Raw genomic sequence first — 26,346 nt, forward strand, 5'->3', positions numbered from 1 at the left:
CCCTTCCCACATGGTTACATCCAAGGTCGTTGACGTATCGTGGCTTCATGCCATTGCGCGCCAGAGTGAGAGGGTTGTCAGGGTCTCCGCCCAACGCATAGTACCCCCACATTAGCACCGAGAAGCCTCATCAACGTGCTACTGATTAGCCTGACAGCCGAGTTTGAAGACTTTCGACCTTCCAAGGTTATCAGCAACCCCTGTCCGCCTGCTGCTCGGTACATACCAAAAATATTTGTCATGCAGCCAAAGTACGGCGCGTTGGGCAACATAGTTCCAGATGAGCATGGCGAGCAAAATTAAGATGCAATGGAAATACGTCACATTTGAACTTTAGAAAGCTTGCAACTACGTATACAGCCGACTCTACATCTCACATCGTCAGCGGCCCCTTATGCTACATGCTAAGTAGTCACCGTAACTCCCGATCAGTACTCCATAGCATCTTCAAACAGGCCCCGCAACTGCTCCCTTTCAGCGTCAATGTTTTGCATCTCCAAGCTCGGCGCGAGCATCAGCACTCTTGCTTGAGGAATCGTGCCCTCAACAAGTTGATCGAGATGTTCCTTTCCGAAACCAAGCGCCTTCAGACCGCGAGGTTGGTCACCAAGCTTGATCAAGAACTCCGCTAGTGCTTCACCTAGTACCTCGCCTGCACTCTCTGCCTTGACATTCGAGATGTCAACACCGAAGGCCTCTGCTGCAGCCAAATGCCGCTCGGGGTTTGATGCGCCAGTAAACCTGAACACTGCTGGTGCAGTTACCGCAACACTGACACCGTGAGGAATGATGGTGTGGTCTACATCGTAACCTGCGTGTTTGTAGCCAGGGTTCTGGCCTGAGATAGGGTATGACATGCCGTGGCAGAGATGCACACCGGCGTTGCCAAAGCCAACACCGGCGAGTGTTGCAGCCAGCAACATCTGAGACTGTGCCTCATGATCATCCGGGTCTTTGACAGCACGAGGCAGGTACTTGACTGTATCTTTCAAAGCCTTGAGGGAGAAAATATCGGAGATTGGGTTTGCACCTTGATACGCTGGGCGGTTGATGGGGTTGGTTGGACGTGGTGTACGTTCGTAGTACGGTATCGCCGTCCATGATTCGAGAGAATGGCACAGAACGTCGAGACCTGAAGAGGCGTGGACAGCCGATGGCATGGTACGTGTGTTGAGTGGGTCTACTATACCCAGAGTGGGCTTCAGGTTGCGATGAGCGATACCGGTCTTTGCGCGCTTAGAGACCAAATCAAAGATTGCTGTTCCAGTCGTCTCAGATCCCGTTCCTGCTGTTGTTGGTACGGCAATGAGTGGGAATAGCTTTGATGGAATAGGCATTCCCTTGCCCAGTGGAGCGTTGACGAAGTCCAAGAACTCTGCGTCTGGGAAGGTGGTGTACAAGTTCATCAGCTTGGCTGTGTCGATGACACTGCCACCACCAACAGCTAGGTACGCGTCTGGTTTCCACGGCTTCGCGAAGTTGATCGCTTCCATTATGCTGTGGTCCTTTGGCTCCACTCTGACCTTGTCATAAATCTCGTACTTTACGCCCTCTCTTTCCAAGCCTTCAATGACCTGCTTCATCGCGTCTAATTTCCTCACGTTGGGGTCTGTGACGACCATGACGCGCTTGCTGCCCATGTTTTTGAAGTCCATGCCGACTTCTTTTGTGCATCCCGGACCAAATCTTATGCTCGATGCTGCCATCTCAAAAGCATATTCTTTTTGTTGAGAGTGATCGAGGGGTGTTGCGAGATGTCGTCGTGCTTGTTGAACGGTTGACGGCGATTGGTGGTAGTTGGGGTTCGAATGGCAGGGACATGAAGGAGGATGCGTATATTGTACGGTACGAAGCAGGTTCATTGCGCGAGCTGCGCGCGAGGGCGCAATGCGAATCGCTGTCGAAATCACCATGGCGAGGGAGTCGTGAGGTTATTTCTAGGTTACACAGACGTGGGGAGCAGTGCGGGGGTTGTACGTGTCTCTGGAGAGATGCAGAATTGGATCCTAGAACGGTATGTCGCTCAATTAGTATCTAGGAACGGCTGGAAACGGAGATGAGGAATGAAGCCGCGTGTAAAGCGTGTGGAGAAACTCCATGATGACTGCCATGCATTGCACCAAAGCGCAACCTCGGATGATAGCTACCCCAATTCCTGCATTCGGTATACCGAGAATGTGGGGTTGTTCACCAATGCCGACTAGTGGGTCTGTATCGGAGGTATCGGACCTTTCCCCGTACTTCTCCAGTGTTCACCTCCCCGCCATATTCGCGCCATATCAAGAGCCAACAACGAAGCATGGAGGTGTCACAGTATTCAGTGTACTTCCCTGGCTTTCGCGCACGCTATCGTGTGCATCGAGTGGAGGATTGGCCGCGCCAGCGCATACTGAAACTATTGCCAAAGCTCCTTCACGACAACAATCCACACACCGATCAGTCGCACCTCTGCCGGATCCATCTCAGGAACAAGCAGAGGCGGTGAAAACACATCGTCACTTACGTCGGATATTGGCCACTGAGCGACCATGCGGCACGATCAAGCGCTGGTGGCGACGTTTTCGAGATCAAGTATAACCAAGGCGGACGTCACACACAGCCCTGAGAGCCTGCCGAATACAAAAAATCGATCGTCGATTACCTACCTGGGGGTTGGTGTTGTTGCGCTCAGGAGGCATCTTGAGCATGGGCTCTGAGCGCTTAGCCCCAGCCTTCTCGCTGACCACCAATGATGTAAGACATCTACCCGCCCGCCCTGAACACTGATCGCTTGATTTCGCGATACCGATCTATACCACGCGACACCGGAACGCTGGTCCTGGGCTTGCGGCTACTGCAATGCACTGCTAAACGTATCTTCGGGCAAGCTGGTTTGTATTTACATGTATTCAGCATCAACATGTGATTCCTTCACGCCTGCGCAAACTGCGCGGGCCGTCATTTCAAAGACTTGAAGATTCTGGTTTGCTTGCTGTGCCTTGCCGGCGTTAATGAATTCATCCACAGCGCTTAAAATAGCCTGTTGGCTGACGGTTTCAAAACACTACAAGAGCCAAGCTGCAAAGGGGTTGCCAGTTCGACACATTCGCGCTGGAGCCGACAAATGAGAATCGCAGATGCTGTTACCCGAGAACGACTGTTGGCGGTAGTCTGCACAGACTCCTACGCCATCTCGTTGCTACAACGTGCGTCTCTGTTCATCTAGCGTCTCTTTCGTCCTCCGAGGACCTGTGGCACTGTACCTTTAGTATCTGATATCCGCGCTGCTGGGAAGGCTTCATCTTTTCGGCCCATTATACCACTTCCTCACTTTACATTCTCTTACCACTTCTTTCGTTTAGTTATTTCATTTAGTTTTTATGCATGCAAGCTAGCATTAGTGGATCTGAGGGCTTCTTGCTTCCCTTATCTCGTCACTTTCAATGAGTCTCCTGTTATACGTCCATAAGCCCGAAAGACGCCGATTCAGATCAAGAGAGAAAGCACGAAACCTTATCCACACATGCGAACCACCTGAGTCGCCGGCGACTCAGGACAGTCGTTGCGATGCTATAGAAACGGACGGGCGACGCTGTCATCTCCTACTTTCGACCGAGGACCAGACATGGTGCAGTTGGCATCTCAGGGAACAGAATGATTTGAGCACACGCTGGGAAAAGCTTCACATTGCAGCGGAAAAGATTGTGGTATCCGACGTACACATGGCCAAAGAGAAGGTTCTCAAGCTCCGTCTAGCTGTGGAACTCCGTCGTCGTATCAGGGAGAGGTTCCATACTCGAGGAATCGACACCGTCGATTTTATAGAATGGATCGCGAAACTGGAGAAAGAGGCCAGGACGTTGGCGAACATGATCCTCAGTAGGTGTCCCGCCAAATGAACGCTCTTGCGTGTGATGCTGATATCTTTAGTGTCGAACCTGAACCGGAAACTTCTACCAGATACACCAGGTGGACTCAAAGATAGCAACTTCTCGGAACAAATCATGATACTACAGTCTCCGCTCAAGCCTGCGATACCCATCAGATCTCTACAGGGAATAGACGACGGAACCATACTCGTTCTCAAGCACTTCTCCACCGACCTGTGCGCGGACGCTATCCGTCGCTTGTACCATATCTTGCCCGATCTACACTTCTCCTCTCAGTTATTAGATTCTTCAGTACAGGACGATGCCGTTGGAGATACTGGAGCCGAGATCATATGCGCCTGGTTTAGGATAATGATTCTCAACGACAGCGAAGCCGATGCACTGGAGCGCGCGACAAGATCAAGAAGCATAGGCGAGTACCTATCTGGTTGCCAAGCGAGCCAACTGGAAACTTATTGCGACTTCTTCGAGAAAGCCTGGAGACCACATGCTGTACAATATCTTCGGGTGGCGATCTGCGCGCAAACACTTGCTGGTGGCGATATCAAAACTGTTCGACTACTTGGTGGAGACGTCCCCAGTACTAGCGAAGGTCTTGGAATGACCAAGCCGTGCTGGGATATACTGTCAGTGATACTCAAATCCTAGCTGTCATCTACTAAAATTGGCTAGGCATCGCTGGTTCTCAACTCTGCTCACCCCTTGGACTGTCGCAAGCATATGTTCCAACTTTGAAGATTACACTACGCTTTGCAAGTTACTCATGCTTGGACTGTACCGCGACAACTGGTACAACCCTTCGGGTATCTTGAGCGAGTGTGCGACTGGTATCTACTTCGGCTTCATTCCTATAAGTAAGGGAGACTTCAGCAAGGCAACCAAGACTATCGAGAAGGACCATGGACTGGTACAGACTCAAGCACGAAACTACTTGTGCGGCCAAATGGCTATCGGCGATCCGATGACGCAGTACTTCCTGGATGAACTACGCAGGCGGACAGAGAGACTGTACCTGGTCGTCTACGAAGGTACCAACGTTGATGCCACGGTCCATCCCACGGAAGCCGACTTATTTATAAAACGCACGCGCTCCGTACAGGACTTTTCGCAAGACCCTGAAGCAGCCTGGACTACCATGATCACATTGGAAGACATCAAGAACGACCTTCGGCTGCGCAAGACGTCTATGTATGACCCAATCGTCGTTGACTCTTGGCAATTCATCATCATCGATCGCGAAGTCGGAATGCCATTTGAGCTGATCGACATTGTTCAAGACACACTGCTTATGCTCGCTGGCGATCCTTCGCCTCGAAGGATAGCAAAACGAGTCGTATCAGAAGTCATACCACCCTCCGTACAAGAAATGTTCATGGAAGAAATGTCCATTGAGTGCTCGGCTGACATGCGCTTTCCTGCACCGCCCGAAGTTCAGTATGAATGCCATCGATACCGCCATCACTCGCCGGACAGAAACGCCATACTCACGTACCAGAAGAGGACAGCGACTGAGATTCGTTCCCGAGATTCCAATCGCTTCATCCGGAGAGTCGTCGACGACATGGAGCGGTGCGGTATCGTTAGCCTCGTTCAAGAGTACGAGGAGCCTCAGACCCGTCCCATCATCATGCAAGGCTCGGATGGCGCTCTTGATCTATACTTCCCTTACGATCACAGCGACAAGATCTCTATGATACCAGAGCTTCCTTTGCCTACCCCGAACTGCTTGCTGGACTTCGCCCGATCCTTCAAACAGCAGCATCCCGATGGTATCATGGCCAAAGGCTCCATACAGACGCACTACTGCGCTTGGCCTATGCCTTTCATCAAGAGTCTCGGTAACATTGGGTTGACGTTTGCTACCTGGGAAGGCCACATCTATCGCTGGAATGCAATGCGTAAGTTGACGTCACCATGATTCTTCCATCCGCCTCTGTTGCTAACTATACGATAGCCTTTGATCGCCCTTGGTCCGCTAATGCATGGCAATACTACGTCCAACACTGCATCAATTCCAGATATCCTTTCGTAATGTTTTACCTCACCACCTTCGTTATCTGCGCAACAAATCGAGCAGATGCAGAAGACAAGGCGGCAATGTTGTTGGAAGAGACTGAAGATCGCGGCTGGCGTGTCGTGCTTCCTCGTGCAAGCGAGTGGAAGTCAGATATGAATGACCTGAAATTGAACACGCTGTATGAGGGAGTAAAGCCGGCCTAGATCAGACCGTACATTCGTTTTGAAGAGTATTTCTTGGAGGTTTCTTAATTTGGTGAGCAGAGTTGGGTTGATTTTGGGTTCTACCTTTTTGAGCGTTTCAGCGAGTCCCTGTACGTAATGATTCCGTATTGATACCAATGAAGTTCTTTCTTTCGATTCCTACCTTTTAACATTGATACGGAGAAGGAGCGGTTATGACGTTTGTTCGAGGATGCGATGGAGTATTGATTCAATAGCGGCGGGCATTTTAGGTATGCAGCTCGATTTGTAAAATTCGCAGCTCCCAATACGTGAAACCCTTGATCGAAAGTACATGCGTCAAGACACTTGAGTGGTATAGGACTACTTCCTGTATAACCAAGCATGTATGAGTCGTATGAAATTCGGGAGGTGTAGTCGGCTCGCCGTCCCTGAGCCGTCGCAGCACCATAGGATGGAAGTGATGAGATTAGAAGAAGCGTACAAAGATGACGCCGTGTATGGTAATACCGGAGCCCCAATTCGACTATGCGAACGAACTTGGCTGTCCTATTCTTACTACTCTAGCTCGCACTCTTCCCTGATATTCTTGTTTATTAGAAATTATATCTGCAGACATTTCCGGTTCTGAGAATAGCAGCACATCTCAACTTAAGTTTCAAATATAGTGCGTGGCACAAGATTGCACAACAGTGAGTAGTAAGGACAGTCCTCCAGATTTTGATAGCTAACGATCAAAAAGACCCCAGACAGGTCTATTGCTTTTGGGCAACGTTGTAGTGCACTCCGGCGCAGCTCAGGAAGAATACGAAGAAGACCTTTGGCAGTATATAACACCCTTTCAGTATCTTGGAGACATTTATCAACATTACGTAACGTATCGTCACGACTGCGTAACTGTAAAGAGGTTGTAAGCGTTCTTACTGGCCTGCATTGGGACGAAAGCATGAATTTGCGTGCAACGAAGGAGAGTTGCTGTTCGCCAGTATGGGGCCGCTCGAGATGCGAAGGGATGAGCTTAATCCTCAAATATGGGAGGACAAGCTGGAAGCGATTAGGAAGCAGGAAGTAGCGTAATTGGACGAAGTAGATAACACCCAAAAGGACAACCGGACGGCTACACCTACCAAATGTTATCTCCTTGTACTGTAGCATGTAACTCTCGTCTCCTGTTCTCAAGTGATCGAACGTATGAATCCGCCTAAACTTGATGTTGCCTTGCGCGCGTCGTCGTTGACGCGTCCCTCGCTACCCGGTCACTCACCTTCACTACGCCAGTGAACCTAAATTCACGCTCCTTCTGCAAACAGAGCATCCATGCGCAAGCCATCACGTTATTGCCTCTCATTACTCAGCCCCGGCACCGGATCAATGCCCTGCCGCGCGCCCACACTGCCCATATAAACCCACCTCTTTCCTCCTTCCTTAACTTGAATCCAAAACCGTGATCGTCGCTCTTGTTTGCATAGACGGCCCAATTGCGGTTTTCCTCCTCGCTCTCTCGCGCTGATGCGGGAGAGTGAGGTTCAATGTCCAAGGTCTGGGGACTATGAAGAGAGATACCGTTACGGCGGTCGCTTGGCCTTAGGGACAAGCTTTTTCGAACACTCGGACAGTAATCACCGTTACAACAGTATGCGTGATTTAACTGAAATCTGAATCTACGCATCTTGGCTGCCTTTTCCGCACACTTGGAAGCGTGAAAATCACCAAAGCAGTCTTTAGCAACTCATTTGTCTAAGTTGCTCCTATGGATATCTGCGTGGCCCAGACAGTATGCGCCTTTTTCCAGATACGTTGACATCTGGATTAATATCCTTACGAGTATCGCTTGGCCCAACTGACAAGCTCTTTCTAACAATGAATGAAAACCTATTGCGTCGTCGAAGACGTCGGAGACTCTATGTGACGCAGCCGCTCTGGCTCCTGACCATCAACTACATCGCGCAAACAAAGGGCCATCTAAAGTCCCATAACGCTGAGGATTCCACAGGGCATGTGACAACTTTCTCGGCAAGGGTTGAGCTCGCGCGAAGGATAATCAGTGTAAGCTTGATGATCGTTCATGAGTTTGCTTAGATCATTGGCTATCTCTCGCTGTTCTGGCCGGCGAGGTGGCTCGTATCTGCGCTCCAATATGGTCGACCAGCGAAAGAGTCTGTCGACCGAGATTGCTTTGTCGTCCGGAACATACTCAAAGGATCCGCCCTTAGCCTTTCTAAAGCAGCAACTTTGCGAGAAAGACATGGCCGCGATCGAAGCGACTATGTAGCGCTATCAATTGATGACCTGGTCTCTGTGAGCTACGAGGAACAAGAGCATGATTGTCTCATCGAAGCGTCAAACAACACAGGGAACACAGAACCTCAGACTTCACCACTCGAAGAGACTGCTTTGGTCGTGGCTAGATTCGGAAACCATCAGCTAGTCGATGGCAAGATGCCTTATGAGGAGCTGGCCAACATCAGCTCAGGCTGGGCTGAGCCTACAGCATCTTAGCTACTGGATACGGTGCGTGATGGACTGAATGTGATAGGTCGCAGTCACAAGAAGCTGAGACAAGGCAGAGCAGAGGATCGTCGATCCATTGTTAAAGGTGGGAGGGAGGAAGTGATGACAGGAACTTGAAAGGATATGGGGAGGGAGGGAAGGAATGATGACATGAAGTTATTTGTGGATGGGGTGAGTGGGAGGGGGTTTTGATGTGAATGTAGATAGCAGATGGGGTGAGAGGGAGGGAGGAAGGCAGTTATGGTGTCAATGTAGGTAGTAGATAGGCTAGAAGAATGTCCATTCTTCTACATAACGCTGTTACATCTTGAGAGTTCGCTAAAGAACCCCCTGACGTGAAACTAAATTGTTCGTTGGTTGTTCCTTCGCGCAGTGCTTAAAATGCTACAAATATTGTCCTTTTTGTCTCGTACCATCAGAAGACGAATTATGCGACTAATATATAGTCATGGAAGGCGTTCTAGAGAGATTGCGCTTGCGATATGCGTTCTAACGAACTGAATCGTTGCTTCCGAAGGAAGGTTTTTGAGTTGCAAGTAAGAGGGGAAGATGCGCGAAGTACTCAAATCACGTACGAGTACATTCTAAAACCTTTGGCGAATCCCAATATAAGGAAACATGACATGACACGATCCTGTGGATGTTGTTAACTTCTGGCAAGCATCCGGAGGTCACCACTTCAACGCCAGATCCAGTGGTGCAGATGTGTTATCCTGATCTTTTCTGGACTATCGCACAGTAGTAGCAAAATGCATGACAGCACGTAGTATTTAGTGATCTTCATATACCTGTTGGTGCTTGTAGTCGGCAGAAGAAGTAGATAGTGCCATACATGGCGCAGGCTGCACCAGACCCAGCGACCAGTAGGTCTATTATCTTCCTACCCCGTACACCTTTCGTATCAAAGCTACATGTCCTTCTGTACTCCATTGTATTTTCGCCGCTTCATGATCCCCTGCCCTCGCTTCGCTTCCTTGGCAATCACCGAAGTTCAAAAACATCAAAAATCCAACACCATCACCCTCAACCACCAAAAACACATTTCATCCTCCTTCTCAGGAGGACAACGCTGCTCAAGCCCGACGTGGGGGTCGAACCCACAACCTTGAGATAACCAATCGAGTCTAGTTAGGACGTGAAAGCTAAGAGTCTCACGCTCTACCGATTGAGCTAGCCGGGCTGATATATTGGCTACGGCAAAATTAAGGTGTACTGATTGACTGTTGTTGAGGCTGGATTGAAGCACTACGCGTTCTAGATTCTTTCAGCGTATGGTGCGAGGTGTTCAAGTTGGGCATGGTAAAGGTAGGTTGAAGTTTTCTTTTTTTCGGCCGATATACGGCTACACTCAAGGAAGGTATTCCAGCATGGAACGACCATGTTCAGACGCGAACCACATGACATACACGCATGCCTATGCTCCAAGTGACCAATACGCGCGAACAGAAAGCAGCGGTAGTAATATCTACACCCCACTACGCACCTTCCTTACCTAGCCTCAGGCACAGATACACAATCTACCCCCAACGCATCTCACCTTCCCTATCACCATACAGTCACATCCCGCCCCCTGCACGTAACAAAAGGCCCAACCTTCATTCTCGAAAAATACAATACCTCAACAGTTCACACCTGGCCATCAGCAGGTCAGCACTACACCCAACCACCCTACGCGAACGCACCTCAGTGCTCAATTCGCGACACCGACAGGACCCACATCGGCGGTCATGCACGTACCCGCAGAGCCTCAACACCTTCCTCCGACCCCCGATTGCAGCCGCCTCCATATCCAATATACAGTAGTGTCAGTTGCCATCGTCTCACGTATCATTCGTTCGGAGTCGGGACGGCAAGGTTTGTACACCAGCTATCGTTCGATAGTGTGCCATCGCACAAGACTCCGAAGCAAAGACTTTGCTGTATCCACAGTCCAGCCACCTCGGAATCGAGTGAGACAGCGATGGCAACGGTGGTTCGCGACGGGCTTAGGTTAAAAAGTTCGATATTCCCAGCCGGTGAACTAGTGCGCGGAGGTAGTCTGTCTTCCGTGGTGGTTGTATGCATTATGCGAGGGTGATGCTTCTTCTCGAAGCGGCGCTAATGCAGAGTCTAGAAGGGTGTGAGGGTGCATGCAACATGCTATTCAACGCGCGATTATTCTCGGGAGGATTGGTATTGGACGGGAACTTGAGTAGTTGCCGTTGTTTTCGATACGCCGAACACGTTGTCTAAGCGTAGGCAGCGTAAGCGGAGGCATCGCATCGGAGGTTAGCTGGCATCGGTGGTTTGTAGGGCTCTGGGTTTACTCGCTTGTAGCAGAGAAACAGAACCGAGCCTCCGAAGATAGACTATCGTGTCTTACCATGCCGGAAGTAGTAGCCCACTAGCATCCATCGCAGTCTAAACGAACGGAAGAAAACTAGACTCGTTGCGAGTAAGTTGATGCCGGTGTAACGTTGCCCAAACCACCGCTTGCGTGGCGGTGAAAAATGCTGTGGCTCAGATACTCGAGAGGCTCGAGCCGAGCATTCACCGTTGTGGGTTGCGCGACGCTGTCAGCTCGACATGGAACATGGCATTTCAACTCCATGCATATCCACATATACAGAAATAACCGAGACGTTCTGGACTTGCGGGAACTACTCGCGGTGCGCTTTACAGTGGACCTTTTTATCGGAAATGTACGGGTGAGATTGAGAATTATTCTCGTCCGCGCATCTGCACCCTTATTGCGGAGTACAGCCAGACATGTGACAATGAAGACAACGGGAACTATGCGAGAATTTACGCCCCCAGGTGGAGATATTGACCCTTGTAGAGCGAGTGGAAACCAAGATTTTACATGCGAGCTTTACTTTGATGGGGAAGGATCATGACAATGTGACTTGAAAACCAACTAAAGAAAAGAAAAAACTCTCCTTCATTCAGACTCGTGCAGATATCACGTCCGATGTGACAGTGCTTTGGGTAGCAATGCAGGTACGTACCTGCCATTTTGATTCCGTTGAAACAAGAACCCTTGCTGCGCTCGTGAACTTGCGTTGCTTGCGTGTCGGTGGAGCTCGGCAAGCACGCACACATGCGCGCCCGCGCAGGTTTGGCACGTGAAACTCGGTTCATGCATGCATGCGTTCACAAGTCAGCGTCCGTCGGGTTTACCGACATGAAAGTGCTGCAGCGTCGACAGCTGCGCATGAGTGACGCTGTTCGTGATAAACTGGATAAGTTTGTGTGATTTGTGCATACCCTAATCCCAATGCAAACACGAATGACGCATGAATCAACTCAATCGATACATTCAACACCCTGCACGCATGCGCGTCAACGCGTCGCCAGCCTCGCGAGTGCCGAATACGGAAAATTCGACTCTGATGGCCACCGGATGTATAAAAAGCTTGGTGTGCGGCGATGCCAAATAGCTCTAGGCGTAAACGATGTAATATTCTCTGGGGCTTCTAGAAAATCTTCGCTTGTGTGTGACGATGGCAAAAGGCGAAAAGGGCTGAGATCCGCTTGTGGCCAATCGATCCGGTGGAGCGGAGGGGCTGTTGGCGCTGGCGATAGCGACTCCACACCACTTACGGGCATCAGAGGTCTTGTTGAGAGAAACATCGATATTGGTAGTAAGGCTAGACATGCCAATCAGCAAACTACTATCGCTATTCCGTCAGCGCGATCTTGTTAGACTTCTTGTGTGACGTAGGATCAACTCTGTGGAAGCAAGCCAACATTCCTGCCGCAACATGTCTTGTGTTGGGGAGCTGAACAACCTCGAGGCTGACAAAGACATATTTTTCGCGTTGTAATTTACCAGTGTTCTGCTTTTAGCCTGCCTGGGGAGAGGTTTGACCCGGTTTACCCAATCCAGTAACTTTGTGATCGACGTCGTGGGCCTTGGTACCTGCATTGGATCCGGTGTGTACGTCATAGATCCCAGACTCCATGACGAAGCACGAGCAGGTTCACCCCAGAAAAGTGATATGCTTTCTACCCCATGATGCGTCGCGACCCATTGTCTCCAGATTGTAACAGGTTCGTGACCAGGATCTCGCGGCTTCTGGCAAGTGAGGCGCATTGATGACAGCATCTTTGATGCAGCGAACAACCATGGAAGCAACTGATGCGAAAAGGGTCTTCGCGTCGAGGGTCAAAGTTATGGGGTGTGTGGAGTGTTACCCTTGACACGTATAGATTTGGCAACCTGCGACGTCCGGGGTTGCCAGTCTGGGGAAGTGTAACCACCAGTTCCACAAGTTTCATTAGCACACCTGACATCTCAAAACCTTCGCTCCAAACTCTGTTTGTCAGTCGTGAATCAGTGCTTGGGCGGAAATTGCCTGTTCTGTTTAGCTAACCGCTCAAGTCGAGTCCTTGCGGGGTAAGCGGCATTCGTGGGGAAGCTAAGCAACGTTCCGCGATATAATCGGCACGATATAGCAGGAACGCGGATTGGTGGACAATCGCGTTATGGAGCGGTGTTCTCGCCGACTATTACTGTGAGATTTTCAGGGTACTTCGGCCCATTTTCGTTCTTTTGACACGTGCGGGGCCGGGAGGTCTGCAGACCAAGAAGATCATGAGGTAAGGCAGTAAGGCTTGACGGGCAAAATGAGTTCTGGAAAGTGCTCCATCCGATCTGTATTGCGCCGAAGGTCTGAGTATCCGAAGATACCCGAGACGGCTTCTGTCCATGGCTGTGCTGACTGCTGGTCAGTAGGCTCGTCCTTGCTCCGCAGCAGTAGTGAGTCACCAGATTCTTGATAATGTCTGTAAGCTGATGGATGAGCAGAGCGGTGCCGCACTCGATGTATTGCTGAGGCGCACGCTACGCAAGGATGCATCGCGTGGGAGAAGCTGAAGCAGCAAGCGCATGCTTGCGACGACGGCGGGGAAGACGTGCCCGCTGCAAGATCAGGAGACAGCTGACCACGACAAACTCCCGAACCTTCTGGCAGATTCCAAGCGATGCAGGGACGTGTAATGAAACAGCAGAGAAAAGAAATGAGATGTAACAAATACTGAGAAGCGTTATGCTGTTTCCGGGAGCGCCATCCGATACTACGTAAATCTGGGGTCTGGGGATAGTCTCCAAGGTTTGGATCTACCGGTAGTGTACCAAAGTCGTCACTCGCCTCTCAATCGAATCGTAGATTTAACGCACAGCACCGGTTCTAATGGATGCCGTTCCTGAGAAACGGCTTGCATCATGCTTGCCTCAAGTCTCAAGATCGCCGTGTAGCTATCTGGTTCGTGATAACCGTTGCGTACGATGTCTTGCTTTTCTTGGTGTTTGGCCATCGCGACTTACCTTCTTTAGCAAATGTCCGGGGTGCTTGCGATATCGTCATGGCTGCGTGCATCGGAGCTTGTCGCAAAAGGGTTTTGCGCGGTATGAGGACCGTCCATCTTCACGGGCAGTGCTAGGAGCAGCACGGTGTCCATGTGCTCGTATATCCAAAAGCCTCGGTGTTGTCGAAGGGTGGCCGGGGGTTGTTCCGCTTGTCCAGCGCAATGTCTCCCCCGCCTCTTAGACCCCAAGTTGGTTGAGCTTCGATAGCGCAGTCATGCAAATACCTCGGCTTGCTGTCGCCATGGCTGGCGGCTAGAGCATGCATCAGCACGGCGAAAGCCGCAAGATCACTGCTCCCGTTCGCAATCATAATGTTAGAGAAATCAGGGAGAGAAAAGAGGCTGGTGAGCAATGACGTACATCTGTAAAGGCGATGGACATGTGGGTGATTTAGGGCTGCATACTACCGTGGCGCCTCTATGAAGTGGAGCAGGTGTCCACCTACCGAGACTTTAAAAAAAAAAAGATGGTGCATGCCTGATCTCGATCTTTGCAAGTCTGTCCTGGAATCAAGAGACTGATCGTGATCATCCTGGTGCGCCCTTTGATCGCAGACACGATCGAGAGATCGCGATCATTCGGAAATGTAAATATCCTGATTGTCGTCAAACGGCCCTTTCATATCGTGATGGTGTTGACTGAAACATGCCAGCGAAGCCTGGGGTAATTGACGCTATGCTAGGGCAATGTCCCGGAGTCAGAGCCACTACCGAAGATCTTACCGACTAACAACCTACTATCGTGAAGGTCAACAGACGGTATGAGCGCGCTTGGGCGATGCGCTGGCAAGTTTTGAGGTTTGAGCGGGGATGGTTGGCGTTCAAACGTGTTGGAGACAGCTGATGCAGCTGTAAACAGTCAAAGCGCAAGTAGTTCCTGTGCCTGCTCCTACTATTTCGAGTTAGTAATATGACGGTTGAACTGATAAAAAGTAGATTGTGGGGTGCCGTTTGCAACGCGCGCCTGATGTAAAGAATACCACCGGATGAAGCATGATGGTGTACTGCTAGGCCGATGTATAGGCAAAGGGTCGGGGTACGACTGAAGACTAGGGACGAGCATCGACAGGAAGCAAAGAGAATGTCACCACAACGACAGAGAAGTCGTAGTGCCTTGGTTCTGGTGTTGCTACTCCCATGTGCCCTGCTAAGCTATGGGCAGTGCCAATGGCTGCATTCAAGGCCGATAAGCCATTGGTATGACCAAAACCATTTGTACGTTAGGTGCGCAAGCCGAGTATTGTGATTGAAGTATGTGTAATGCGGGAAGTATTGACGAAACGATGGGCGCTGCGTGTGGGACTCTACATCCAGGCAATGGGAAAGACTTCCGCGGCCACGACCTCAAGCACGACATTTTGACGGCGCTCTCGCCGACCTGATCAGCGGAGAATGGCGTCCTGCACAGCGGCAATTGACTATCTCTGCTCCGCCTCAGCGACACCAGCATCCCGAGATCCGTTCGACGCGTAGGCAGACGCAGACATCAGATCTGCACGCAGCGGCATTGGCGAGAAGGGACGTCACCAAAGTGTGACGATAGGTGTTCATGTGACGGGACCCCCACGGGGGCAACAAATGAGACCGCGGAGACAGGAGGCCTGGAGTGATACTGAACCGAAGCCGCCAACGGAAGCGATAATCACAGTCACAGGACGAGGGATGTAAGCGGTTCATCCAGATATTGCCAGGGAGCCATTTGGCGTGGCGGAGTTCCTCGTACATGAGGCTGAAGCATCTCCAAGTTGACTCGTCAAGGCTGGCTTCAGATGACCACTCGCAGGCGCTAACATGCCAACGCATCGACCTCCAGACCGACTTGGTCGCGGGGTAGCGCTGTGGGTGCCTGATAGAGCGTCGCCTTCCGCCGTTTTCAGGGATGAATGTTGTTTTTAGCATCCGGATGATCAGAGGACTTTGAAATCAGTGGTAATAGTGAGCGTCAACAATGCAAGCTGCTGGAGCGACTGGGGCCGCGTTGCGCTGCGCTGATTGAGCCCGCGCAGTCCGGTCGTGATGATTGCTGAGCGACGACTGAGGGACGATTGGTGAGACCGCTTCCCCTAGTCATCTGGCAAGGCTTGCATGGTGGTTGAGTGATGCTGATGCAGACGCATATTGAGCAGCGAGGGGCGAGGGCGAGGAAGCCTGGAGCAGGAGCAAAACGGCGCGCGGGGAAGTGCGGTAAGTTTCAGCTAGCATGACGTAGTGGCGTCGCTCAATATTGTCAGTGTCAGTGTCTGAGGAAAGCCTCGCCGCCCGATTCGTGCTTTGCCCTGCTGAAACCTCGAGCGTCGAGATTGCGTTGCGTGGTGGCAGCTGTTGGTGTTGAGTTCGCAGCTCGAGTCATAAGGCTGAGCGGCGTCTGCAGCCGTCAAGTCTCGCCCGCGATCCCACGACGCACAACGAAGGGTGGGTGTGCTTGCCACGATGCACGCACGATGCACGATGCACGTTGCCTGCGCCCTGGCCTATATGGCGCAAGGGTAGGCCCTCACGGGGCAGCGCCCTCGAGTACCGCATGCCCTTGGGGATCTCCTGTGATGAGCAGCGGCGCAGCAGCAGATGTCAGGCACACAGAGTTCGTGACGGTGAACAGGAAGCCGGGCCGAAGCAAGGGCGGCGCGGCTCAATCCAATTTGACTTCGGGCTGTGACGAGCGACGAGCAATGTCGCGGCTATTGCAGATCCAAGTTTCGCCATATCATCAATAAACAATGACCAGGCTGATCGCCATCGTGACACGGACAGAGTGCCCTCTAGGCGCGGCAGATGTAACGGGGGGAATCAGTGTGGTGGTGCGATCCGGCACTGCATGAAGCCTCCAGCAAAGCGTGCATAAGCGCTTCTTGGGCAACTAGCTTGGAGTGGTTCAGAAGAGCGGTAAAGGAACCTGCCAAACAAATGGCTCTTTACAATCGAACATGCGTCTTGTTGGGACCTCGAACCCCGGAACAGGTGACAGCTAGAGAGTCAATGAGGCTTCGAGGTACATCGGCCTAGTGCATGACCTTGCCGCCACAGTCACAATAGGCAGCATGTAGGAGTGTGAGATGATGAAGAATCCGCTTTTTTATCATTAGGTATCTAGGCAAACACCTGCTATTTTCCAAGCAAGGTGTTGCTGTGGTTCAACAGCTCCGTGGAGCCGTCCCATGCCGGGGTATAATGGGTCGGGCAAAGAGTCCGATACAAGTACAGTGCAGGTGATAGTACAGACCAAATAGGCGTGAGCCGTAACCCGTCTTCAGACCAAGAAGCACCCATTGTCCGGTATAACTGCATGAAAGAAATTCGTAGCCTCATTGGGCATAATCGATGCCCTGGCAGTATCAGAAGATTTTGGGAGGATCATAACCCATCATCGCCTGCAGAGCGCTAAAGTGAAGAAACAAAACGCCTTGGTCCAATGCCAAACCATAGATGCCGCTAGAAGTGCAAATGTGAAGAAATGATGATGAAGTGCTACCATCCGGAGCGGTGGTACTCTTGGGCGTCGCCGCCGTCGAAGAACTGGTTGTATGAGCTGTCGGGCTTGTTGTCGTCCCGGAAAGTAGTAGATCTAATTTGAGCTTGTTGATCGTTGGTGTTGAGGCCCTTGACATCGCCGGTGGTCATGGCCCGGCGGAGGGCTGGTAGGTTGACTGCGCTCTGGGCGCGCTTTGCTACGGCATTGGTGGTGGCATTCTTTTGCTGCCTCTCCCACAGCAGGTTCTGACGAAGTGATCCGGTCAGCTCGGAAGTCAGCATGTTACGCCTGCATGTCTTGGGGGACATTGCTGGTGGGTGAACGTTGGAGGTGGTCATGATGATGGGCTTTGGGCGGGAAGCCGGCTCGCGCATCATCAGGCCCTTGTCCTCGTGTGGAGAGTTGCCGGTCGATGGACCGTTGGGTGTGGTGGTGCGTGAGCGTCGGATAGCAGGCGATGATCGCGATGCTTCATTCTGTAGTGCAGATGCGCGGTCACCCTGGTGGAGCGCGGTCGTGAGTAGGGAACGGCGGGAGGTCAGGTTGGGCTTTGAGTCGACGCGCGAGAACAAGGGACGGTGCTCAGCAACGCTGGGGGGACCGCTCTCCTCGTTGTCGTCGTCTTCCCACTCATCTTCGTCCGAGTCCTCGTCCTCGATGGCGCTCTCGTCGACATCATCCTCGCTGTCGGTCTCGATGGCCGCCTCGCTGCTCTCGGAGACGTCGTGGAAGGTGCGGGTGCTAACCTCGTTCTTGAACGAGGTCGTCTTGCGCATGGGCGCGGCGTTGCGCAACTGTTGTGAGAGGGAGCTGCGCTGGAGAGAGTAGGCCTCGAAGGAGCTGCCGTTCTCCTCTTCAGAGGAACCACCGAGAGTGAACATGGGCTGCTTCTTCTTGCTCAAGTCGGCCTTGGCAGGCAAAGGCTTGGTGACAAAGCTGGAGGTCTTCTTGAGGATGGGGGTGGGGTTCAGGTTGGTGGTGGACCGTACCGAGGTGGAGATGTGGCCGGGCTCGAAGCCGCGAACGACGCTGTGCTCACTCACGTCGGTGGAGGTGCTCGCTTCGGAGCTGACGGCGGGGCTCATGATTTCGCTGTTCACCGTCGTGGCTACAGTGGAAGTGGAGGCTTCGGGGATGGGGCGGGCGGTGGTGGGCGGCGTGGAGTGCTGGGCAGGCTTCTGCTCGGGTACAGGCGGGGCAAGCTGTGCGGGCAGAGGCGAGAGCGGCTCAATGAACTTCTTCTCTTGGATCGAGTTGACGACCTTCTCGAGGCCGATGGGCGTCATGTGCCTGCCGCGGGCCTGGCTGGTGGCAGAGTCGTGGCGGCGCAGGTCGGGGCGGTCGGCCGAGAGATCAGAGCGGGAAGTGGTGATGATGGCGCTTTCCACATTGGAGTCGTCGGAGGCGACGCTGGTAGAGAGCGCGGGCATGTCCGCGGCGCTAGCTGACAACTGGCGCTGGAAGGTCCACTGGGGAGCAGCCACGGGGTCTGGCTGGCAGCAGAAGGTCTCGCGGGACCACAACCTCCAGGCCATGTTCTCGTAGCGTTTGCCGTCTTCCATGGCAGGCGAGCATCGTGCAAAGACTGAGAAGTGAGTTAGTCGCTGTTGTGCGCTTCACATGCTATCATGGCGATATGTCATGCGTCTATCGGGCCTGCATGTCACTCACCAGACCAGAGGCCGAACAGGTTCTCGGTGCTGCGGGTTTCGATGGTGCGCATGGAGCTGTGCTCGACACGCACTATGGGCCGTTCGGCGCGGAGAGGCATCGTAGGCGTTGTGTTGGGGTTGAGAGTGGAGATCGTTAACAGTGGTTCCGCTTGCGTCAGTGACGATGAGGTTCCGAGTGCGTCAATGGAGAGTTGCCGAGCAGAGGGAGTCGCCGGCGATGCTACAGCGCTGACAGATACATGGATAGTCGGTGGTGTGTGTGAATGGGTGTATATGTGGGGAGGTCCAAGAGAGCGTAGTGTGTGAATGGGAGCAGGCGTGTAATGCTATGGGCGAGGTATGTAGAGAGAGCATGTAAGTGGGAGTGGATCTTGTATGTATAAGCCCAGTACTGGTGTGCGTGCCGGATCCACTAGGTACGACAGGGGGGCATCGACCTGGGCCGACATGGAGGGCGCGATGGGCACCCACACTAACAGGAAGGTGCAGGGGACCCTGCTCTGCGCTCCTTCCCCCGGCAGATTGCCCTCAGAGCCTTGATCCATGCCCGTGCGGCCTTTCTCGGGCTACCGCTCTTTTGCCCGGAGTCCAGAGTCTACCATGGATCCTCTCAGTCAGTTTCTGCGACGCTCGTGGCCCTCGTCCCCGTCGTCATCCCCCCAGAAACATGGCCGCATTCACACTTCCAAAACAACGCATTCAGGGCCGCCGCCACCTGCGCCAGCGAATGCCACCTCTGCATCGCCGCCCGCGTGGTGAAGGCCTGGGCGTGGGGAGGCACATGATCTGAACAACACAGGCCGTGCACGCTGGTACTTCCAGAACACTGCCTGACTCGCTGTCTCTACCGCCTCCCTCAAGACTCATGCCCATCACTCGCGCTGTTGCGTCGAGCCCATCGGGGCCATGCTGACCACGGCACCCTCTGCTCCTACAGCGCCCATGGTCGGCTTGCCTGGCCGACTGGTAGCACTGTCTGCTGTCGCTGGCGGATCCGTTGCACTACAAGTCACCTGCCCGGCGAACCTTGGGAGAAAGTTACGCCGCCGTAATACAATACCGCTAACTCAGCGGTTTCGAAAACCTATGCACGCCATGTGATGCTGCTTGTCGCATCCCGTTAGCGCTCGCGGAAGCAGCTGAAAACTTCCGCGCGGCGCTTCTTTTCCCTAACTCGCCTCTTCCGACATTCCCCCCCTGCACGAGTCTAGCCTTCGAAGCCCATGTGCTTCCCTTGCCCAAATGGCTGCGCCCTTGGCTGTGCCTCTTGGACCCTGAGTCAACCCTCGTGCCCATTCACACCAACTAGACAGCCTCACGAGCAACTTGGCACCCTCGACGAGACAGGTACGCTGAAAGTCACGACAGCCCTGTTTTCAGGTCCGCATCCGACTCTCTGTCGTTTGCACCGTCTGCATCGTCTGCGCAAATCCCCCGCACTGGGGTCGGCAACACGGGATCCTTCTATTCTTCCGTGGCGGTCAAGAGCAGCCTTCGCACGCTCTGGTGACAGGGCTGCTTTCGGTGTGGTCAACTCCGCCTCTGTCTCTGCGATTGCGAATTTTACCGCCTACCGCCAACGCTGACCTGCGACTGTGAATCGGCAAGCCATTGTTCGCTAGGTTCCTAGATGCGTTGGTTATTCGCAAGGGTGCCAGGCCACGAGGTACAAGCCCGGTGGCCACCTGGTTAAAGTGCTGTCCTCGACGCCTCTGAGACATGCCAGCTACCCCAGATATTCCGCTCCAGACTTTGGGGTAGCGACAGGTACCCTGCCATGGTGCACTGTGCGCCCACTCGTCCTCCAGTAACTTCCAACTTGGCTGTTATGCTACGTCAGTCCAGTACACGGCAATTTCTCGAGGTCATCTGGGGCGCCTGTCGAATCACGAAGCCGCAAAAGCATCAGGTGCGACCACACATTATCGCTGAATGCGGCGTGATGCTTGTTTCATGAGTTGTACACCGGCAGCTACCTCTACGTGGCACTGGACTGTCGAGTGCCTATCGCTCTGCTTATCCAACCGGTCATCGCTCCTGAAAGCCACCCGGCTCACGATGCAATCGATCGCACATTATGCACAGCGATTTCTTTGGTACAAAGAACAAACGTCAGCGTAGGGAAAGACGGGGTCATGTCCACCCCAAAGTCTGTCGTTCGCTCGTGACATGACATGGAGCTGAACTTTAGTTCCCCGGACCGTGGCCCCGCAGTGGTTGTTGTGTGCTTTTTCTCACGATCTTCATACAACCGTCAACTTCCATAAGCTCCCACATCTATCGGCTTATCGCTATGGAATTAACCGTTATCAAACCTGGTACGACTGCGCGATATGCCAAAGGTGTATTTCATGTTCGCATTAGTCGTAACCACCTTTCATTGTTCCGAGACTGCGTATATGTTGTACCATGACCTAAATCGGGTTGCTTTGATCAGCCGCAGGACAATGACTGTACCCCGGATCACGACATAGCAAGCTGTGACGCCTGCCAAGCGACTTTGGTATCGATTCTGCCCTTGCTTTTCGCTCTGCAACGAGCACGCACGGCCATATGGCGAAGGTGGCACCTACGTGATCGGTATGTGCACATGTCGCAACACAAAAGACATTCTGTCGACGCTGCGCACTGCCCAACTTCGACGACTCTACCCATTCACTGCTGTCGCACTCTCTTCGGGACAAAATCGAAGCGATCGATTCCGTCAGCGGCCAGCTGAGATGAGGGCTCGTATCTGCGTCGGGAGTAGCCATCAGCCTGTCATCCGTGGTTATGACAAGTGCCGGGGAGTCGATCGCTGTATGATTACTCGTCACATGCTCGACGGCAAACGATCTCGGTACATTTCGTGTTTTCCTTTTACGAACGACTCTTCTGCACTGTGAACATGAGCTGGGCTATCGAGCCGTACACATCGATCTCGCATACAACCCACACTAACTACATGATAATACTGAACCCACGATGGCGGCTTGACAGTGCCACTCTACCGGACACTGGAGAATGCAAAGAGCCCGACAGCCTGGAAACCATGTTCGAGCTAACCATATCGGATCCGGGGCGTCCAGCCGCTCCCCGCGGGCGTCGCGTGGCTGTTACCAAGGAGCACCAATTGCCTGGCTTGCAACCACCGGCTGTTACATCGGTTGGTCATGATAGCATTACGCTCACCTTTCCGTGTCACGTTGTGATCATGTTCTGGGTCGCGCAGCTCCCTCTCCTTCTTGGGGCTTTCCAGGATCGCGCATCACAGAGTCCCCTCCTGTGGCGGCGCCCGGCCGTTCTCAGTGTACATTGTCCAATCATCCGCAACAACGTGCTCACCCTCACATGTGTTGCTCATGCGCGATAATTAGCCGAGGCTTCGCTGGTCAGTGCAATGTCGCGCAATGCTACTGAAACCTCACCATCAGAAAGGATAGGAAGATTTGCCTTTCCTGTCGCTACAGCCCTTCTATCACATCTTTAGCGCACGGGGGGAACATGATGCTGGTCTCCGCCTTCTTGCACGAATCGACATGAGGTATTTTGCACGAATCGCAGTAGTCCTGTGCGTTCCCCGGAAGCGGACGTTGCGCCCAACAAATAGCATAGGAGAAATTATTCCTCATTTCCAGTGAGCCGGGTCTTCATTCTGGCGCGCATTCAGTATCGTCGATTGCCTGAACGAGGGCTGTGGCTGCCCAAAGCAGCAACACGTTCCCCAGTGCCTGGCGGTGGGGCCCGACGCGCAGGCATCCCACGCGTGCACGCACGAGCTCGTTGCATCGTCCACCGCACTGATAACCAACCAAATGACATCCGGACGTCTCGCCGGTCACCGATGGCAACGCGACATCAAGCGGATCAAGGCGCCGGTCTTTCCGCCGAATGTCACAAGCAAAGTCATTCATCTGTTGGACTTCGGTGCAATGTCGACCTAGTATCCCGCACTTCGGAGCGAAGGTCCCAAGAGGCCAACTACAGTCTTCCAGGCTCATTACCCCAGCCGGCATTGAGTTCACATGGACACGCCTCCTGCTTGGCGAACGCCGTGTGGTGTATACTGCTCCCACGTGTGCAGCTTATCATAGCTTATCCGAGTAGAACGCCCTACTCCCGCAGGATTCTGCAGCGACAAACGGGCCGGCTCATTGCTCATGAGACCGTACCTGAAACCCAAAGATGGGGGTAAAAGTCTGCAAAAGTAACGGCACGTCTGATATCTTACCAATATTTTTTGTAACGGGCGAATGGAGAGCGGTGGATTTGATGATGTTTTCTCGTAGGATTGTGGCAGATTCCTTCGCCAACGGCCATCTTGTTCCACCTTCTGCATTCAGGCTGCGCCTTGCATGGGCCCTCTTCCCGGCACTCACCTTGGTTAGCTTATCGGTCAAGCCGTGAGCAAAGTCTGGAGACCTCGTGGGGACCGAAGACGGGTTACAATTCCTTCACTCGACACCTTACCATCTCTGGCAACCCTTCCAGACGACTGTATGCCTGGTCTTCTCTTAGGAATCGGCTTACAAAACGTTCTGAAAGTCTCCAATATAACGTCTCGAACATGGTAGTTGCAGGCCTCAGCAGAAAGAGGCGGTTGGCGAGGCTCTTTCACCCGTCCCGGGGTTATGGTTCCCAGTTCCCAGTCTGGTTCGGTAACACTGCGTGCTGACTGTCATCTGCGCGTCTTCATCTATCTCGTCCTACCCGAACGCGCTTACGGTGTCAACTCAAGTGGTGGTCAGCGTGCGCTGATGTACCCGGTCCCATATTGAATGTCATTACACTCAGCCAGCGAGAGCCTATTACCACGCTGTCGGGACCGAGGCGCTGACCCCAGATACCAACCCTGATTCCAGGTCTCACGCTATGGTCGTACAAGTGAACTTAGGGGTGCTATAATGCTGTGGCAGGATACTCGTATACCCCTTCACCGCCAGAAGAAGGAGCTGAATTTGGACTCTGATATCCAAGTGTCGCGCATAGCTTACGAAGATCGCAATGCTATACCGCACAACATTATGCTCGTACAACACCCAAACATATCACTAACGAGCCCCAAGCTAATAACGCAACTGCCGTATCATCTCAGCACACCCCACGGTCTTACGCCCGACAACTCATCACACAACCACATGTGCACCAAAGTACTTTATCACACGGCCCGAGTCTTACCAAGATCTTCGGTAGTCTTACGCCTCCATGGTTCACTACGGCCCGAACGACATGGCCCTTCATCCCGTGGTCGCGGTTCGCATGGTTCGTGGATAAAACACAAATATCCAGCCTATCAAGCCCCCAGCATTCTATGTCATTTCCAGCCACCACCACTCACTCCCAAAGTCGGTAATAGACGCAAGCGAGAAATTCGGCTCCCATCTTTGCAGGTTTCTCCATTACCCCGTACGTGGCCGGCAGGATGTCGCACTAAAAGCGCGATTTCGATTACGCAGTCCACCTGCTGTAGCACACCAACCTTAATCAAACACAACGTCTAATTCCACATTCTGGAAGAACAGGCAGAACCTCTCCTCCACTAACAGACAGTCGAGGCGTAGTTATACAGTACTCTCGGCATCAGCGAACACTTACTCGGTCGATATCTTCCGTTTCGGTTCTGTTCCGTAGCCTCCGCGTCCGCATGCCTGGCGCAATTACCCCAGACAAACGTCGTCGCGTGGTTCGGTTCTGCATGCACATTCATCGGGTGCTTACGCGCTTCCTTCGTATCGGGTATTATATCTCGCTGTACTTTATGCTATGTTGATCAATCTCCGTCACATCACATGCGGAGCTTCCCCCGCGGCCCATATCTCGCGACGACTTTCGGAACACGAGCCTCGGGGCGGAACATGATGCTGACATCAGACGGCAGACGGCTGTGAGCCAACGGTGAGGGAGGGAAGGCTCGGGGCGAGAGGGCGATATTACTGCCCTGCGTTTAGCACGCTCGGGGCTCTTGCTTACTGTGACGGATGACTTGACTCTGCGCTGTACGACTTGACTTCTCTAATAGCGTCATCATCGTCAGTGTCATGCTTTCTTTCCAAACTGGAAAATTGGAGACCCCATCTCCACCCCCGCATATCAGCCCCAGATCTTCATCTCGCCACACCTCTGGTTCAGGCTGACACCTGGGCGCAGTCAAAGAGAAAAGTGTCACCTGTCACGACTAAGGCTCCATGTTTCCGGACACATATTTAAGGCCCTCACATGATCCTCCTCATTGCCGTTCTTGACCTGTGCCGTCGTCGAGTATTTTCGGCCCCTGTATGCCACGTTCATCTCAACATTGAGGCGCCCAGTATATCATAATGCCGCTATTTTGTTTATCGTTACGTTCATGCACATTTGTCAGTCTAGCATGAAAGCATGTCCAGGGTGTCTTCGTCACGCGCTTCCGCTTCGCCTCACAGTAGATCCTTCATGTATGGACAAGGTAAACAGCGACCCATTATGGAAGTGAGATTGAGCGCGTGCCTGAATACTGCGGCGATCGCTTAGCTGCATTTAGAATATGCTGCGGTATACTTACGCGAATGTATAGTCTTTGTCTGATATAGACTGGATGCACTTCGCCCTCGATAAGATAGGAGGGCGATTGGAACTAGAACATACCGATGGTAACGTTGGAATCGGCGATTCGTTCCGAAAGAATGGTTTGTTGATCGCAAGTTTAGATTTGGATGGTAATGCTGCTCGAGACAATCTTGCCGTGGGTAACAGACCGACCATGCGACTCTGATGTTCACAACACAACATGCGTGCTGTTCAGTAGCTACATTGTGGTTTCGGACGGTGATCGAAACGACAAGGCGTTGCAACTACCGTGATACCATTATCTTCCACCGGCTATCATTCACCCATCCATTCTGACAGTACTCGATACTCTCATGCACCCGTCAATACTTCTCCCCTCCACCTACCCATATCCTCTCCACATCCCGAGCCTCAACAACACACGACACCAATATTCGCATAAACGCCTTGCAGCGCCCTATCCACCGAAACAGCTAGCCTGGTCTTTTCCCTCGTGTTCTCACATGCACCCCGGACATATCCGCAAGGGACGCCTTCCTTCATCTAAGAGAGTTTGCGCTACGGATGTGCAGCGCTTCTGCAATGCGGCGGACGGTTTACCCGGTCGCCAAATGTCGAGGCGAGATGAAGCGAGGAATAGTAGGAGCATGACTACTTAGTGTATGAGATATGAGAGTGCAAGTGTAGGTGTAAGCGATGTGCATGAGTGGAGATTTAGCTATAGGAATCGGGATAGACTTGTTGTGAAGTTAGT

The 26,346-nt window shown here is 52.7% G+C and overlaps 5 protein-coding genes and 1 non-coding gene across 6 annotated transcripts; 3 read left to right on the plus strand and 3 right to left on the minus strand.

Moving 5' to 3' along the window:
* Nucleotides 1–305: 305 nt before the first annotated feature.
* On the minus strand, nt 306–2,150 carry BKA58DRAFT_389508 (NAD-dependent methanol dehydrogenase). The gene has a single exon (XM_046170750.1). It carries the CDS (start codon nt 1,911–1,913, stop codon nt 429–431), a length of 1,485 nt encoding a protein of 494 aa, XP_046022392.1. The 5' UTR covers nt 1,914–2,150; the 3' UTR covers nt 306–428.
* Nucleotides 2,151–2,970: 820 nt separating this feature from the next.
* Nucleotides 2,971–6,228, plus strand: BKA58DRAFT_430994 (uncharacterized protein). Its single transcript, XM_046173084.1, has 4 exons — nt 2,971–3,858; nt 3,910–4,495; nt 4,542–5,767; nt 5,824–6,228. The coding sequence occupies exons 1-4, from the start codon at nt 3,423–3,425 to the stop codon at nt 6,087–6,089; spliced, it is 2,514 nt and encodes an 837-aa protein (XP_046022393.1). The 5' UTR covers nt 2,971–3,422; the 3' UTR covers nt 6,090–6,228.
* Nucleotides 6,229–7,928: 1,700 nt separating this feature from the next.
* On the plus strand, nt 7,929–8,567 carry BKA58DRAFT_404047 (uncharacterized protein; the record flags this gene model as incomplete). The annotated part of the gene is made up of 2 exons (XM_046171821.1): nt 7,929–8,114; nt 8,148–8,567. 2 exons carry the CDS (start codon nt 7,929–7,931, stop codon nt 8,565–8,567), a joined length of 606 nt encoding a protein of 201 aa, XP_046022394.1.
* A 1,088-nt stretch (nt 8,568–9,655) lies between these two features.
* BKA58DRAFT_t69 lies at nt 9,656–9,759 on the minus strand. The gene has a single exon. It is a non-coding gene; the product is annotated as a tRNA-Lys (tRNA).
* Nucleotides 9,760–9,841: 82 nt separating this feature from the next.
* On the plus strand, nt 9,842–10,862 carry BKA58DRAFT_221586 (uncharacterized protein). The gene is made up of 2 exons (XM_046166261.1): nt 9,842–10,225; nt 10,290–10,862. The coding sequence occupies exons 1-2, from the start codon at nt 9,990–9,992 to the stop codon at nt 10,654–10,656; spliced, it is 603 nt and encodes a 200-aa protein (XP_046022395.1). The 5' UTR covers nt 9,842–9,989; the 3' UTR covers nt 10,657–10,862.
* Nucleotides 10,863–16,983: 6,121 nt separating this feature from the next.
* BKA58DRAFT_430995 (uncharacterized protein) lies at nt 16,984–19,422 on the minus strand. Its single transcript, XM_046173085.1, has 2 exons — nt 19,069–19,422; nt 16,984–18,982 (listed from the first exon to the last, which is right to left on the minus strand). The coding sequence occupies exons 1-2, from the start codon at nt 19,166–19,168 to the stop codon at nt 17,394–17,396; spliced, it is 1,689 nt and encodes a 562-aa protein (XP_046022396.1). The 5' UTR covers nt 19,169–19,422; the 3' UTR covers nt 16,984–17,393.
* Nucleotides 19,423–26,346: the final 6,924 nt, after the last annotated feature.

Source organism: Alternaria rosae (assembly GCF_020736505.1).
Source record: "Alternaria rosae strain MPI-PUGE-AT-0040 chromosome Unknown BKA58scaffold_8, whole genome shotgun sequence".
NCBI lineage: Eukaryota > Fungi > Ascomycota > Dothideomycetes > Pleosporales > Pleosporaceae > Alternaria > Alternaria rosae.

Bases quoted from the DNA above. Each gene is read 5' to 3' on its own strand.
- BKA58DRAFT_221586 (XM_046166261.1), top strand. From the start codon at position 9,990: ATGCCTATGCTCCAAGTGACCAATACGCGCGAACAGAAAGCAGCGGTA. The intron at 10,226-10,289 runs GTCAGCACTACA...CGACACCGACAG, and splicing joins TCACACCTGGCCATCAGCAG to GACCCACATCGGCGGTCATG.
- BKA58DRAFT_430994 (XM_046173084.1), top strand. From the start codon at position 3,423: ATGAGTCTCCTGTTATACGTCCATAAGCCCGAAAGACGCCGATTCAGA. The intron at 3,859-3,909 runs GTAGGTGTCCCG...TGATATCTTTAG, and splicing joins GTTGGCGAACATGATCCTCA to TGTCGAACCTGAACCGGAAA. The intron at 5,768-5,823 runs GTAAGTTGACGT...ACTATACGATAG, and splicing joins CTATCGCTGGAATGCAATGC to CCTTTGATCGCCCTTGGTCC.
- BKA58DRAFT_389508 (XM_046170750.1), bottom strand. From the start codon at position 1,913: ATGGTGATTTCGACAGCGATTCGCATTGCGCCCTCGCGCGCAGCTCGC.
- BKA58DRAFT_430995 (XM_046173085.1), bottom strand. From the start codon at position 19,168: ATGCCTCTCCGCGCCGAACGGCCCATAGTGCGTGTCGAGCACAGCTCC. The intron at 18,983-19,068 runs GTGAGTGACATG...CTCACTTCTCAG, and splicing joins CCTGTTCGGCCTCTGGTCTG to TCTTTGCACGATGCTCGCCT.